Source organism: Strix uralensis, chromosome 5 (genome assembly GCF_047716275.1).
Source record: "Strix uralensis isolate ZFMK-TIS-50842 chromosome 5, bStrUra1, whole genome shotgun sequence".
Lineage (NCBI taxonomy): Eukaryota > Metazoa > Chordata > Aves > Strigiformes > Strigidae > Strix > Strix uralensis.
This window is the reverse complement of record NC_133976.1, coordinates 17382172-17399577: the sequence shown is the minus strand read 5'-3', so window position 1 is coordinate 17399577 and position 17406 is coordinate 17382172. Positions and strand designations below refer to the sequence as shown.

The 17406-nt window shown below is 41.8% G+C and overlaps 1 protein-coding gene across 5 annotated transcripts in view; it reads left to right on the top strand.

Moving 5' to 3' along the window:
• The window catches only part of CELSR1 (cadherin EGF LAG seven-pass G-type receptor 1), a 177289-nt gene that overhangs the window by 82439 nt on the left and 77444 nt on the right, over positions 1-17406 (top strand). For all 5 annotated transcript variants that reach the window (XM_074870040.1, XM_074870041.1, XM_074870042.1 and 2 more), the window contains exons 3-4: positions 10196-10418; positions 14609-14724. In XM_074870040.1, the coding sequence (XP_074726141.1) occupies positions 10196-10418; positions 14609-14724 (339 nt within the window). The remainder of the gene's footprint in view (positions 1-10195; positions 10419-14608; positions 14725-17406) is intronic.

Here is a 17406-nt window from a genome sequence, read left to right as displayed (position 1 = left end):
TTTACCATAGCATTGGATTACGCAGAAGGTGTGAGAATGAGATTTTCTTCTGAAAACTTCTAGTTTATGGAAAACACAAAAAGGCTCTCACCAGTCTTCCTGTAATGAAGGAATAGAGTTAGCTGCTTGTGCAGTTAATCCCAGCGGGCTGCTGGGGACCAGGGCAGATGGCTTCTTCTGTGCTTTGTCTCATTCTGAGCTGAAACATCAAGCCCGTAAGAGCTACATGGTAAAAATTAAACGGAATCTTACTGCAATAAAGGCTGGATTCTCCTGAAGAAAACAGTAATGTTTGCCACTAAAAGGGAGACCTGATCTCCTTTTCTGCATATTCCTGAGCCGTCTTCTTCCTCTTTTTCTGAGGCCAGTTATTTACAGGCATGTTCCCTTTTTCAACTGCTTTGAGATGTTATCTTGCTCAGAAATAAGTGCTAGAGCTTTCCCCTCCCCTACCAATTTGGGAACTGGGAGTTGCAGCCTTTTGGTGTCCTCCTCTGTGGAAAGCAGCTTAGAGAAACCAGGCTGAAAGTGAGCAGGAAGCCTGATGGTGCCTGAAAGCACATTGATTTTCCAGCTCCTGAGTTCCTGTTGATAAAAGATGTGACTGCACACACACCCCTGGCCCGGCCATCACACGTCACTTGCTTTCCTCATTCACATAAATAGTTTAATATATTCTGAAAATCCCAGGCCGAATGAGGCCAAAATGGTCTGTGGAACAACGGCCTTGGGGTATTAATGGTGCCAGTGGTGGTTCCCAGTAAAAAAAAACTTTGCATGATGAAATAGGTTTTTTTGTCATCTATGCAGGGGCATGCAGAGTCTATGAGTGCCCTTTTTCTTTCTCACTGCTGCCCATGGAAGGAGGTGAGAACTAGGTATGGCAGCTGGTTCCCATGCTGAAGTGCCTGCAGGTGCGCTGAGATGCAAATACCAACCAGACTGCAAAGGCTGTCCTGAAGGGAACGTGTCCTTCAAGTCATGGTGGCTGCTCCAGTCTTTGGTTCCCTCCATGTGCCCCTCCTCAAGTAATGCTCCTGGAGATGAATCAGGGGGCGTGGAGAGCAGAGAAAACAAAATATAGTATCAGGTGAATGTATAGTAAAGGTGGAGGATGATTGTTTCTCTTAAAAATAAGGGAAGAGAGGGATATTCCTCTGTAAATGAATGTAAGTGTTTTATGCAGAGGTGTGTTTTGTTCTTACACCTCCAGCTTTCTCATTGGTTTTAAGGTGGGATTTTTAGGAAGAGATTTATTCCAAGTAAGACATAATGCAAATTGCAGACACAATGGCATAGTCTAATTTGAGTTTTATCTTTGACATCTACAGTAATGTTTTTCCCCTGCTAAATACATCCAGAGATAAAACTTAGGCTTTTGAAAGGCACTGCTTCATCACCATATCTTAACCCAAATCAGTGCAATTTACATTATTATAATTGTCTTACATATAAACCTGCCACAGAGCTCAATATATGCTAGAAATTTTGGTGCGTTTCTTTTTTCTCTTGTGTAGATTTGTGCTGTATATAGAACTGTGTGAGAGACAGAACCTAAAAAGGTCTCTAAAGCTTTACCTTACAGGTCAAATGCAGAAGGAGATGACACCTTGTGAGGGCACTGTACATTACAACAAATTATTCAGTAATTTACAGAACTTAGAGATAGTTGTAAAATCAGCCAAGAGTAATGATTAAGACATTAAGACCCATTGGACCCCATAGAGCAAAAATCATTGCATAGCTGTGCCAAGCTGAAGGCGTGGGTGTTTTCTTTCTCATTCTCCTCTGCCACATCTAAGTTATTCAAAAAAAGTTCTTTTCCTCAGCATTTCCTTAGAAGCTTGGGGGTGATTACATCCAGTGCCGTGGGAGCAGGCAGCAGGGAGAAGCCAGGCACATTGTGTGCACCTCTGCCCACCTGCCTGAGCCAGGAGAACAGTGCCCAGGCTTCATGCAGAGATGGCTCTGCATGAGTTGCCATTGAGCATGCACCCCAGCTCTGCAAAACAACACATTGAGGCTTTTTTGGAGGCACTGGCACTAATCCGTGGGCTGTAAAAACGTGAGTTATCTCTTTTCTTTCCCAAAGCATAAGGTTGAGTTCAAAATGGAGTGTTTTGTTAAATGGAGAATGTTTTACTGTGGTGTCTGGCTCCTTGCTCATTAAGGTGCTATAGGGAAAAAAAATCACAGTACTTGTAATAAGTGTTGGTAGCACTTCTGGTGCTCACACCACTCCTGGCCTCATTGCTGGAAGGTGAAAGGCGAGCTATCTGGTGTAGACAGAGTGGAAGCTTAATGACTGAGGATTTTTAATACTCAACAAATATACAAGGAAGAGAGCACAGGTATTAAAGACTCAGTCATGACTTTTGTCTGTGCTCTGTTCCTGCCAGCACTGGTGGAAGTTGCATAGGAGGACAAGGTCCAGTGACCATTCAAATTAAGCATATACATCTTGAGAACATGCTCATAATTTCTGGAATCCACAGACTAATTCATTTCTCCAACAGATGTGCCCCAAATATCACTAATCCTCCTCAGTATTGTTTATTTTTTCCCCAATTATTCCTTCTAATTTAAACATAAAAGCACAAACAACCCCAAATCCCAAATCATCCATCCATCCATCCATCCATCCATCCATCCATCCATCCATCCATCCATCCCTGCAGGGTGTCTTTTGTTTTGCTTTGGTTTGTTACCAGGGAAGGGGAGGAGACAAGGAGAAGAGGAACATCTTTGCTCAGGCTGGTGCTGCACTTAGGATCCTGGGCCAGATTTTGGACTGGCAAGGGGACGGGTACCATTTCAATGGCTGCTCTGTGTGTGCAGTGCACCAACAGGCACAGCCTGAAGCAGATTGAGAGATGGAGACCTGAATTTTCCCTGCTCTTGCTTTTGTAAAATACAGTTTAGCTTGGTTGCTAGTGGGAAAGGATCAGGAGGTGGGCCGGGGATGAAATAGTTTGGCCAGTGAGCTTGCAGGACTACAGAGCAGCCAGGGTGCAGATGCTGTCCCCAAGGACCCCAGTGGGAAGAAGAGCTGGGAAGGGTCAAGTAGCATCTTCCTGTTGGGGTGAAAGTGGGAATAGGATCTCCCTCAGAGCTGCTGGTTTCAGCTGTGTGTTTTAGCCTGAAATTTGATGACCAAGAGCTCTCACACGCCTTGGGGCCAGCAGATGCCACCTGCAGTGTCAGAGGCAAGTAAAATAAAATAAAAAGCCTCTCATGTTCATTATTTTGGAGCATCTCATGATTAAAGATCTCATTACCTTTATTTAGCCCAGTCTCATGATTTTTGGAAATCTGATTTGTGAGTTATCAGGGATGCCCAGGGGGAACTTTGTGGAAGAAGGCACAGTGAAGGGAGAAGGGTGATGTTAAAGGAGAGGGATGATATATATAGCCAAGAGACCATCAGTAATTCTGCACCCTCTCTTCTCACCAGCTCAGAGTTTAGTGCTTATGCCCACAGAAAAATTAAACCAGATCCAGAGATAAAATGGTGATTTCCTGAGTATCTTATTCTAAGATCATTTTCTATCTATCCCCTCAGAGAGCTACTTGGCAATATATATATATATATATACACATATATAGTGTGAAAGGAATGTGTTTGGTGTTATTTTGCTTAGTGTTTTTAGTATTTGCAAATACATCTTGTTAAATCTGGAACGTTTAGCAACTTAAATTGTGAAGGACAACTGTCATTACAAGTCAGTGGGATTTAGTCCTAAACAGTGTGAGTGTGTATGTGTGGGGTGTGCTTGTGTGTGTTTATGTATGTATTTATGTATTATTCTACTTTAACCTGTTTCTCATAGTATGCTTTTATAGTACAGAAAGCAGCAAAGGGAGCAGAAAGCAGAGGGCAGGAGGGAAATCCCAAAGTGGACCTTAAGCTGGTGTTTCTCCCTGTAAGAAGTTTGGGGCTGATTCTAATTTTCCTAAATCAGTCCCAATTCTAAAAAACATAAATGAATAGATAAAGGGAAAGACCAAAGTATATTTTAAAATGTGAATGTTTGGTAGCAGCATAATGTAGAAACCTTACAAAGTGATGACCATCAGTGTCAATATTGAGTCTTAACAAGTGCATCTGCACGACAGCTTTCAAGTGGCAGTAGGGGTTTGGCCATTGATTTCTAATGGACCTCAATTTTACCTCTGCTCTTCAAATAGCACTTCTGAGTAATCTGCGTAAAATGGTACATGACTATACTCATCCCCTAATTAATCACGGTCACTAGTATACTTCTATTTGATCCAGCTTCTCCTTCATTTAGAATGACTTGGTTACTTTTTCTGGGTAACTGCTCACTAACTTATCTCATAAAACTAGTAGATTTTTGTTTGTGTATTGTTTCATTGGTAAGTGGCATTTGCTGGCAGGTAAAGCTGAATTCTCCCAATAGGTTCTGAAGGTAGACTCATGCACCACAGAGCCACTGAAGTCATTAATTTCCCTTTATGGGCAAAATCCAATATTCATTTTTATGATTTGACTTACACCTACATTTTAGGCAAATTTTCCTGCAGTGTATCCATGCACAGTCAGTGGAGAGAGGTGGGTGTCTACTGAAGGTGTTGATCCAGTTTACCTAAGTCAAGCGTGAGCCACTACACTCACACTTGAGCCATCTACAATGGCTTAAAGCTGTATTTCCGTAACAGTTAAACCTTTCTAAGACCATTCCTTCATTCTTATTCCTGGGTGCATGGTCCTTCCTCCTTCCCTTGTGCCTGCTGTGCTATTCATCCCATCAATCCTAGGAGGGACCTAATCAGAAGATCACTAACCCTACAATAAAGAAATGAATGGTGTTTTGCCATCTTAGCTCCACAAATCAGTCAGCTGCATGATTACATGAATGCCAACACAAGGGATGGGGAGGAAAGTGGAACATGTTTGGGGAAAGGAGGGGACTGTGATAACTCCCACTCAGCCTAAACTATGGTGAAAGCACCCCTGAAGTGGGAACGTTGGATCCAAACCTCTTTATCTCTTGTCCCAGTAGAGATTTCCAGGCTGATTCTGCAGCTAATTTGTTTTTAACAGCCTTCTTATTACTTAGTGCACTGATTGCTTTAGTGCCGATTGTCATTTAAGGTTAGTAGTGGTTTAGTTACTAGAGGAAAAGGAGGATTGATTTTCCCATTATGTGCAAGATAGCAAATACATTTTTAATGATAGGTGGTTCTTTATTAGGGCAATGGGTCAATGGGAATTCTTTGAAGAATTTAGTTGCCTTATTTCGTGTTGTTTCTCACTCTGCCCTATTTCTTCTTGTTCATCCTTTCCACTTTAAAGTACATCATTTTAGGCTGGCTGCTTAAATCAGCTTCTCAGAATGCTTTTCATTCTGGTGAAGCAACTGCAAACATGGAGAAGAAGATTAATATGTATCTACAGCAAATGGCAGGACAGAGGAAAGGAGAGAAGAATCAGTTCAAGACAAACAATTACAGATACTGAGTGAAAAATTAACATGTGTCTAGGAAAACTGGAAAAAAAGAAACAAAAACATCAGTGCAGGTCAGCTTCTTCATGTAAATGTATAGTTAATGTGGTATTTCAGTTGAAAACAATCAGAGAATAGTACAGATTTTTGAGGACTAGTCCCTAAATGTTTTGTGGGATATTGTGGAAACACATTGCAGTGAGCTGAAATGTAGAATAATTCTGTATTTATTCCAATGCCGTCATGTTGTTTCCGGCAAGCTTTCCAATGTTATACATTGTCTGTTGTTGTAAGGTCAAGTAACTCATCAGCAAAACCACAGGGAGATTTCTGCAAAGAACGGCTCATTGATGCGTACCAGTGTGCTGTTTGAAATGCATAATGTTCAGCTCATAAGGTATTTGCAGTGGTGAGATTATTTTTTCATTTTTCAGACAGTTTAATTTTTATTTCTTTTCACTTTTTTATCATCATTTATTGTTTATTCATTAAATGCTTCCATTACTTTACTTGGAATAGGTCAGAGTAAGACCAAGTCTTCTAGCCAGTCTTTTGCTTTGCCTGTTCTTGTTATGTTACGCCTGATATCATGGTGTCCTCACTTGCATAAAGTTAACAAGAGAAATTTTATGATTAACATCTTTGTAGTTAGTCCTAAAATTGAAGAAGAGATATATTAAATACAGGAAGGTTGTGAGTAGAAAGCAGTGTTGAAAGCAACTATCTCATTGTGGTCTCAAGGACTACATAAAGGGCTGTGTAAAAGCCACAGGACTTGTAGCTTTAAGAGTCATCAATATTAATTGAGAGCCTATAAGACCAGCTACTGTCCTGTAACAGTAGACCGTTTGCTGGCTTGGGCCAGGATTTTTTCAAAGCCCAGGAATCTGCCGGCAGATAACAGGCAGCCGTGGCCTGTGTTATCTGACAGTGCATGCTTTAGATTTAGCAACTGGAAGGACTGAGCTTCACATCTCCTGCTGGGATTTCACAGAGTTGTGATATGTAAGTAGTTTTTAAGTGATTCCTAAAATTGTGGCCAGTGTGAAAAATGAAATTATATTTGCCAAGGAAATGCTGTGAGGAGTGAAGGGGAGTTTCATGGGCTGGGCGAGGGGTGAGCCATGCCAGCATCACCAGTGTCGCAGACTGACCCCAGGCTGCGTGTGGCAGCTATCTGGGCTGTGCTCTTATCACCCGACCCCCTCCAGACCCTCGCTGTGCTCCCTCCTTCTGTACTATTTTTTCCCACTGGACTGCAAGACATCCCCTCCAACAGCGCGTCCCAGCCCTCCGACCTTCAGCTGCGAGCAGGCACACAGGCACTTTTCATCCCGAAGGCTGGCAGATGCAGATCCCTTCCTTTTCAGCTCCTCAAGTAGCCCCTTAGGGCCTTCCGACTCTAGCTTCAGCCTGCAACCAGCTCGTCCTTCAAGTCCATGTGGGCTTCAGTTCAGATTTTGAGGATGCTTTTCAGGCCATGCCTCAAAACTCCTGCAGGGCAGTGCTGTGGGTCGGTGATGTGTCCAGGATGAGGTGGCCGCCCTTGGAAGTGACAAAGCAGTGTGTTCTGTTACCAATCCTGATCAGAGCTCTGCTTCGAATACTTGCTCAAATGGGTACTCCATAAAGCCAAAAATGCCCTGCTTCTAAATTACTCCAGGCACTTTTGGACCTTTGTGCCTTGAAGCACAGTGATGTCTTGAAGTTACTGTAGAGATTTCAAAACCTCTATTTTAATATATTTTTGTAAATATACATAAAATATGAAAATTCAACATCAAAGAATATGCATCAAATGCAGTTCTCATTTACATTACAGACTAAAGAGAATTCAGAATAATTTTAGTAACTGGGACATCAGTGATGCTACAGCTGAATGAATATAGGACAAAGGATCTTACTTAAAGTTGAACTACATTCTTTTAAATTACTTCTTTAAGCGTTGCAGTGAAAAACAGTAATAAACATAATTCAGTAAAACATTTCTGTAAGCTTTCTTTTCTCTTAAATGGTTTCATGCCTGTATAGGTATCTAAACAAATGGTCTATACATTCTTGTTATATCACAGAATTAATACAGAACCATCAATGACTTACAGCTTAGGCTTTTATATTTCGCCTCCGTATTGCCATGGCATTTCCACAGCATGCTACAGTGCCAGGAATCTCTCCTTTTAGCTTGCTTCTTTTTCTCCCTGTGTATTCAAGCCTGCACGTTATTTACTTTTGCCAAATATATCATTCTGTTTTCAGAAAGCCTTGAAGATTACATTCCTCTCTGAGTTGGAGAGTTATTTCACAAAATATCCTACTACTTTTTTAAAGTGACAAACCTGTGTTCGGTCTTTCTATAGGAATTGTGGTTTTCCATTTTTTTGAGAGTTTTGGTACACAAGATGTGTGTGTGTTAAGGGGAATTGGCAGTGTTTATGCAGCAGATCATCAAGTGCTTTCTGTAGTGTCCTCTTAGAGCATCTGATGTGTGTGTGTGTGCTTTGTTTGGCATATCCAATACACTGAGGGAATTTTCTGTTTTGGATTACATATACAATTTCTCCCGAAAGAAAAACATTGTAGAGCATTTTAAAGTATTAAGGAAGGTGTATTCACATAATCTTGCTTGATACTCACAGCTGATAAATGGAAACAGAAAGGTATTTATCAAGTGATTTTCACAGCATTTCATCTTAATATGTTAAAGTGAGAATATAGGAACATCAGTGCTGAATCAGAAAAACTCCAAGCACAGGCTTGAAGTTGAACTCTTGGTTATATGGTTTATTCAGAGGTTTTCGATTGCGCTCCCTCTGACAGGAAAGGTTTATTTCATAATTTGTTAACTGTGAGAATCATTATTACAGAGAGATATGTTCAACTCTCCTGTGCTTTGTGTTACATTCTTTTTAAATATATTGAAACACCCCAGTATATTGTTTGCCAGGAGATACCCACAAATGCATTTGTTGGGCAGCAGTTGTGCGATGGCTCTGCTCATCATGGGGAGCACAGAGCAGGACCAGTGGACCGTCCTCTGGAGCTGAGCCCACCTGGATGGGGAGTGCATTTGGCTGACTGCATGGTCATGGCACTCATGTATTTGCTCCTGCATTTTGCCAGCGTAAATCATACCTGCCTGAAAGGCACGAGATGTTGATGCGAGAGGAGAAAGGCAGCAAAGATGGAGAGCCAAAACAGTCGCTACTAAAATGAGATCACTACCCCTGGGTCAGTGGCTAAACCAACTGCAAACCATTGCAGTTTACAGCCTGGCATAGAAAAGAGGTGCAGGTCCAGGGCTGGATGCACAGTACTGCTGGCTGCAGCCTGCCGCCCAGCACGGACAGCTCTGGCGTGGGAACCTGTGGGAGCAGGGCTGCAGGGGCAGCGACTGGAGCAAAACTTTCCGTTTTAATTTGCCTTTGTTTGTGAGTCACTGCCCACAGCTCCTGCTGCTTTTACTTTCCTCCAGGAATGTATACTAGATGATCTTTAAGATCTCTTCCAACCAAACCATTCTGTGATTTGCATGGTTTTAACTGTGCTTGATTTAATGTAATTGTATAATCTGGTAGCAAGTAATCATGCAAATATCAAACTGTCGGAAATTTATTCCTTCAGCTGTCTGTGTTGAGTAGTTTTGCTTTACATTTATTTGTCAGACATTGTTACTGGGTAAAATTCAACTATATATGCCATCTTCAGTTTCTCTGTACAGTTTTACGTGCAGGATCTGAACACACTTTATACCCTAGGAAGACAGATGCCAAACCATAAATGTTAACTAATTAACTCACACAGAGGGTTTAGTTTTCTGTACAATGATTAATTCAGCAGCTGCTTTTGTCCCAACCACAGCAGATTTTTTAAGGTACATTATTTTTTTAAAAATTGTGATTCACTCTCAGATTTTGGGCAAACTCAAGAAAAATTACAGTGTACATACAAAGCAAAACATCTCATTCTTTAGTATTGAATTTAAGACATCTTAATACAGGTGAATAAAGATGAAGCATTTTGGGGCAAAACAGCTTCAGCAAGCAGCACGCAGAATCTATAACTTCTGCGAAGAGTTACTGCGTCTGTCTCTGAAGGGTTCAGAAAATGGCTGTCACCTGCAGGATGCATGCATGGGAAAAGGTGGAAGCAATATATATGTCATCAGCATCCTGCTTATTCTTTCTATAAATATTTTGTGAGTGTTGTCATGAGCTCAGCTGTGCCCTGTCGCTGCCATGGGCAGCAAAGGCAAATTCCACTCAAGGCGAAGTGCAAACATTTATCTGTTTATCTGTTTACACAATTTCCAAGCCATAGTGAACACTGGAACAATTGACACATATTTTGGATGACAGGGAGCATGCAAGTTTTTAACTGGTGGTGTTACCTCCTCCCATATAGATCTGTCTTTCACCAGCTTTATATTAATCACCAGGTGTGGAAGTGGCCAAGGAATCTGAAAGCTGAGACCAACATTGTTGGATATTTGCAAGAGGATTTGCTCAGCAAATCATATACTGCACCCCCTGAAAATTCAGACTTCAAGGATGATGCAGCATCCTTACGCCCCTGAAATTACAGGCTTGTACCTCAGTTGCGGAGGGGGTCAGGTGCAGAAGTTTAGAAGCAGCTTAACCATTCATAGAAACACTTGGGTAGCTGAGTGTCACGAGCTGGCTGCTGGGGTGAGGTGTCACCTTCCCTGACATCTGCTTTTCCCCTTGCAGGAGAGTACTGCGAGGTGAACGCGCGCTCCGGCCGCTGTGCTCCGGGGGTGTGTAAAAATGGAGGGACTTGCGTGAACCTGCTGATCGGGGGCTTCAAGTGCGAGTGCCCCCCAGGCGAATACGAGCGGCCATACTGCGAGATGACCACCAGGAGCTTCCCACCACAGTCCTTCATCACCTTCAAGGGACTCCGACAGCGCTTCCACTTCACTGTCTCCCTCATGTAAGTCCCGGTGGGGAAGGGCTCTGTAGCTGGTGACTTCTCCACTTGAGCTTGGGGGTGTTTGTTAAATATTGTGACCAACCAAATTACCTATGTTTAGAGATCACTTGGGGGATTTCTGACAGTGACTCCTGCAAGTGGGGCATAGTTGTAGTGTTTGAAAGCATTTGATTTTCTGCCCTGCTGAGGATGCTGCTGAGGTGCTAACTCCCGACCTTCTTCTGCTGCAGCATGGGGTGATGGCGCGGGGGCAGGGGACCAGGGCCTCTCTGGCCACCTCTCAGCAGCCCTTGGCCGGAGAGGTGCAAGGGTGGGTGGTGGTTTTGCCACATTTTTCTGGTTGGGCCTGTGGCCTCCTGACTCTCAGGCCGGCTGCAGAGACAAAGTGTTCATGCTGCTTGTTTGGGAGCACTCTTCCCCTCTCCCTCACAGAGAGCCTGTGAGAGGACCTGGTCTTGTCAGGCTATGGCTGAGCACAGGCTAGTCCTCCTCAGGTCCTTGCTCTCCGTTGGTTGCCAGCCTTGGGCTTGGGACAATCCCAACTGTCCCAGCTCCTCGTCTCACTTCTCTTGGCATTCGCACCCCCTTCCTGCAGGCACAACCAGCCTCATCCCCATCCCATCAGCCCCGATGTCCCCACGTTGGACAGTCCTCCTCCTCCTGGGCTGGCTGTCCCTTTTCCCACTGGGGCACTCAGGGAAGTGAGGGGAGCGATTGTGGCAGCCACACTACGTGGACCAGGGGTCTCCTCCACTGACTCACACTTTCCAGGGGAAAAAAAACCTCTTCTGGAGAAGACTTCTTGGGTCAGACATAGGCCTTGCCTGCTGTGGAGCCAGAGCTCCAGGTGCACACACACCTCTCCTCTGCAGAGAGTGTGGGTTTGCAGCTTTCCCATGGTTTATCCAGTCAGGATCAACCTTTGGTTCTCCCTCACGGTTGACTGTGAGTAAATAGCACAAAATATGTTAGCACTGACCCCAAAGGGCAAGGCCAGGGATTTGTTGATAGGTACAAGAACAGCAACAATGACAGACATGTTCATGTGTCTGTCCAGAGAAAGTGCTCAGGGAGGACCTTACCAGGCACACGTCCCATCCAGCACCCAGCAGTTACCTGGTGTTTTACATCTGTCAGGAGCCAGGCAGCTTGTTTCCATTTTATCCTTCATCAGTCCCAAGGTCTGAAATTTTATGAAATCTTGACATTTTGGTTATATCAGAAAGTGCAGGCATGGTTTGCACACGAGCTGAGGCAGGGAGGAGATGCGCCTGTGAAGATCGTTTTAGAGCATCAGATCTAAATACACGGAAAAGCCGAGGAGCAAAAGGCTCTGTTGGACTTGTCAGACCTACAATGAGTGCAAACAAAGGAGCGGTCTGGGCTGTCTGCCAGCATAAATTACCTGTACTACCCTTGGCTTGTCCCTTCAGCCAAGTGGTGTCATTTTTCAGGCTTTCAGGAAGAGATTTTTGACATGTAGGGTGCTTCAAGTTAAAGTGACTCAAATGCTCTGTGTAGGGGTTATTGAGAAACAGCAAACTACCGTAGCACGGTAGCGCTTACACCAGGGTTTCTTCACCATCTTTAAAACAAGATGGCAGATTTAGTCATGAGCTGCTCAGTCCACTCAGTGTGATTATAAAAAGCCTAGACCATCATGCAGTTTATCCTACACTGTCTGGGATAATGACACATTTAGGTTTTCATACCTGAAGTTCACTTTTATTTACACTTGTTATCTCTTTGGCTTTTATTATCCTTCAAGGCAGGTGGAAAACATTATGTGAGGATAAGCAAGAATTTGCAGTTTGACTAGACGATGATTTGCCATTACATATTTTGTGATTTGGAAGCATTTGTAAATTCCCAGGGTGCCTAGCTTCCCTCAGCCTTGAGTGACTCATGATCTGCTCCTGGCAAAGAGCAGGATGTTTGCATTGTCCATTCTCATAACTAAAATGTGATTTTTTATAAAAAGTATTTAGGTTACTGACCAGGCATGTCTTTCTGCTCCCAACATTATACGTCTTCCTTGCTTCCTTCCAACACTTTCTATTCCTTCACTCCAAGAGACACTGTCACTGGAGAGGTTTTCTCACTATTTGTTCAAAATTCTTCAGAAAGGGTCTTTTGTTTCCTGTGTCCTGAGATTAAAAATATCCCTTTTATTAAAAAACAGTATTTTTTTCCCCAGCTGGTGATAACCAGTAAAGGAAGCAGTAGTGCTTTAACTATTAGTATGATACAAAAGATGCTTTTGACAAGTGGCAAAGAATGGAACTGAGCACACATGGAGTAAAGATATATAAAAATAGTTTAATAATATACTTTAATAAGTAATAGTTTAATAATTAAAATTATGGTAGAGAATTGTAACCGTATCAGAAAAATATATTCGAACAGAACTAATGTTTCTGTTGTTGCTAATCAAACTAATTCTTTCTGCCCAGTAAAGAAACATCACTAACATTATTCTATTTTTTTTTGCTCATATATATTCTGGATAAATCTTCAAAAACAAAAATGTTTTGCTGAAGCAGTTATCCACAGAAAAAATAGAGTCTTGGTAAATGTTTTACAGGAACTGTATTCCTTTGGATGAAACGTTTGATGGTGAAAATTGAAAATTAAATCAGTGTTGTGATAATATTGAAATATTTCAACAGTATTGTCTTAATTCATTTAGTTTGTCTTTTACTTCTATAATATTATGTTAAAATTAGAAATAAAGATGTATTACAAAACTGATTAGAAGTAATCAAAACAGTAACATAATATTTTGATGGGCTATAATGAATATTCTTTGGAGTTTGTATTTTATTGGAAATGTCAAAATTTTGACTTCTGTTTTTTGAACCAGAACAATTCATTCTCCTTCAAAAATAGTAAAAAATATATGGAATAAAAATTCCCATTTCCATGTAGCTCTATTTCAGAGTCCTGGTTCTGAAATGTCTCTACTCAGTGTGATCCACAACATACATATGCCTGACAAACAACTTTTGTTAAAAAATATTAATTGCTTTTGAAATTTTGTATTTTAAATACCAGACCTTGATGTTCTAAAATACTGCTTCTTTCACATTCTCTGAATGCAGGTTTTGTTGAATCATATGAGAGCCTTGCTAATAGACATGACATGACGTGACAGGCACAAGAATCATTTCTTCTGTCCATGGAAGGCAGTTTTCATTAACTGTGTTCAGCATTTGATTCATTTGTAGGAAAAGTGGGTTAATTGAAATCAAGCATATTTCCTGAAGTTTGGGATACAAAATCAAACTACACTGCCATTTGGAAACACAAGAAATTCCCATGGTTTCTCTCTCTTTCTCTCCTTATATAATATTAATCTTTGTAAAAATGTAAAGTGTAATAAATTTTTTGCATTTCGAAGTAGATGAAAGCTGTGTGTAAATCCCTAAAGATAATAGGATTCAATTAAAAATTATGAAATGCACACAACATGCAGAAATTCACAAAAAAAGTTCTGTGCTGACAATAAAAGAGGCTTTTTTAAAAGTGGGGTGACCTCTTTTTCTGCAGGAAAGGTGTAATACATCCCATATTAGAAGCACAAGAAAAATAAAAAAACACCCATTGGACTGATTTAGTGGAATCATTTAAGTGTTTATTTTAATTCCTCCAATTGACTGACCTGTTGATGGATGAACCCCGATTGTCTACATGGTATTATTAAAGTAACTCTTATCTTTCTTTTCCCCTTGCCTCCCCATCAGGTATTTTTAATGAGTTGATGACTTTCCTTGTACCCTGTAGCATTGAGACAGCAAGCAGGCAGCAAATATCCCGCCTTTGATGTGAAAATGCTTTATAGCTTTCGGACTGTTTGCAAAGTGTAGTAAGTGCTACTGTTTGGCGAGTGTCAGATGCTCATGTTGCATCGTGCGTCTGCTTAATTTTACCCCTTGTGAGAGTCAGCATCCACAGCAGATCTCTGCAGAGTAGATTTCTGTAATTTCCATCTTGCTTGCCTCTGTTGAGTGTGAAAGAGTAGATTTATCCTGCAGCTGACTCCTCAATTTTATAATTTTCTGTCTGAAGAAAGATTCAAAGGCTTGCTTTTCTGCTAAATACAATAATGTCTTTCTACTTGGAGACTTGACCATCAGTCTTTAATTCATAAGCTGTTAAGCATGAACTAACCCCTCGTCTCTGCATTCTAGGTTTGCAACCAGGGAGAGGAACGCTCTCCTTCTCTACAATGGGCGTTTTAATGAGAAGCACGACTTCATTGCCTTGGAAATCATTGAGGAGCAGATCCAGCTCACATTCTCTGCAGGTGAGGCCTCGCTTGAGTCGAGCGTTTCTTGTGATCAGGAGATACTCTCAAGCTGTTTGGAAATGCACTTTAATGATTTTATACGGCTATTTGCTGTCTCATTAATTGAGTAATTGGCTGACATGTACAGTGAAGAACTGATGCCAGCTGTTGCAAAGTGCTCCAGATTGTAGCAGTTTGTGGTGGTTACACTTGCTGTTGTAGGCAGGAGCTTGTCAACATATGAGTTATAAAAGCCGGAGTTTACGAGTACTATAAAAGATTGGCACTAGCCTGACGTTGGCCTCTGAGCCAGTGTTTGCTTAAATGAGACTTCATTTTATCACACTGTGATAAATGTTGTGTGTTTATGCATTTTTACATTACACCATTAGTGAAACTAGGTGCATAAATGTTAGCTAAAAAACAGATGTGAGCCAAAGGAAAAGCTATCAGACAAGTGAAAAATGCCTGCCCTTCATTAGGGGTTGGTGATGAGCAGTTGCTGGAACATACTTTTGCACTGTAGAAGCACCTCCTCTTTAATGAAGCCATGAACAACAACGAATTTAGGAGAACTTAGCTGCCCGCTCATTACTACGGTGGGCTAGGGAACAAGAAACGGAGGCTTTGGTGTTTGCTTGCTTTCTGCACTAGGACAAAGCTAGTGTCTTTTGGTGCTCCTGGGAGCAGAGAGAAAGGAAGGCTGACAAGTGAAGCTCAGGGTGGCATATATCCCTGCCACCGTGGCCTTCTCCCGGGGGGAGGTTTCCTCCAGAAACTCAGCCCTGGCAGTGGCAAAGTTCTTTCTGATGAAAGTGTGGTCAGAACAAACCCTGACCATTCCAGCCTCAGCAGAGGGGTGTTTCCTGAGTTAAAACAGCCCAAATTTCATCCAAAAACTCACGTCCAGCTGTGCTAATTGCCACGACAGGGGTAGCAGGTGAAGCTGTTAGCTCACAGCTGTACAGCGTGGTTGGAGCACACTGAAGCCACCAGGAATCGCTCCCTGGACTTCAGCAGGCTTGCTGAGGTGGTTGGAGTTCCTCTTGGTGGACCACTTGCATTCCTGCTTCAGCCCAGGAGCAGGTCTGTGAGTTTGGTGGGAAGGCTTCGGTGGCTTTACTAAATCTCAGCAGGGCAGACAGCCTCTAGTTGTTACAGGTTCAGGGGATGTTTTCCACTGGGACAGAAACAAGTAACTGGAAAGGACTGTTGTTGTGTAGGTCAAGTGGGGTTACATGTAGATCAAGTGAGACGTTTGTACCTCTGTACCGGGCACATAACTCAGGAAATAATCCTGTTATTTCCCATTATCTGTATTCAGGATAGACATGTGGGCTCTAGTCAAAGTCTTATTTTATTTTTGTGAAAAGCGAGACATTGCAAGCAGTAGAAGCAGAGGCACAGCCCCTGTCAGTGTTGCACACTCATTGCCAGTGATGGTTGCTGCCCTCAAACCCCATGGTAAATCCTATGTGAACCCCATCGACTTACCAGCAATGCTTAAGTGCATATCTGGGCCCTTTGGGTTGAAGATATCCAGTTTCATTTCCCCTTTATTACCTCAAAGTTGTCCAAATTAGATTTTAAGGCAGGCTTTTGAATGGATTAGTGTAATGAAATAACATGCTGCAGTTGGAGAGTTGTGCTTTCTTCTGTAGCTCTGCTCCGCCTGTCTAAACTTGAATCAAATTGCTTGGAAGGCACCCTGAGGATGTGTGAGAAAAAAATAAATTCTACTTGCACTTATATGCATTTAAATGTGGAGGAACTTCTTTAAAATACATGAAACTAAATTTAGATTTGCACTGCTGCACCTGAGAGCAGGTCTGATCCTGTATATTACAAATGGTATTTTCTTTGGAAGGAGAATGGTTTATGTTTTATAGTTTTAAGTGGCTTTTAACGAACAGTACAAGTTTTGGACATCTGATCTGACTGTTTTACCTGTCGCAACAACTTTTTCACAGAAAGCAGAGCAAAAGGTTTGGAGACCGGTGACCTTCCTTTTGCAGAAACTTGTTAGCTGAATAAAGAAGTCCAATTTTAACCACAGATTTTTTTATCACTAAATAATAAAAAAAATCACATCAAGATGTCAAACATGCTAAGCTGAAATCTGTATCATTTAAGTAAGAGAAGTATATAGGATGGGAGTTAAAGGAGAGTAGGGGACACAGGAATAATACTTCACTCAGGGTAAAGTATTTGTTGCAAAGAGAGAGTTGAAAGTACATTTTAAGCTCAACAATACCATGAACTTTGTTAGCTTATGGGAGGGAGTTATTTTTCCTGTGGTTTATTATGTAGAATTTTCCAACTGTTAAAATAAAAACAAAGAAAGAGAAAGAAAAAAAAGTCGAAACCTAGCAATCCCTTCTCTGTGCCAGGCCTTTTATGTACTTTCAACATGAATGTTTATTTTGCTGCTACCTCGGAACAGATATGCCTGGTTACTGAGCTGGTTCTGCTGACTCAGACCTGGCTTAAAAGCTTCAGTTTTCCAATTTCAATGGCACGGACTTGCTTTCAAATTTAAATATTGAAAGGCCACTAATAGTTTCATTAATCACTGCTAAAATTCTGCTGCGGCCAAGGTTACCATGGGCTTTATACTTTGGATTTCGCTTTCTCAGCTCTGACAAGGAGTAGGCTTCCATTCACTGACAAAATATCCCAGCATGATACTCATCATATCAA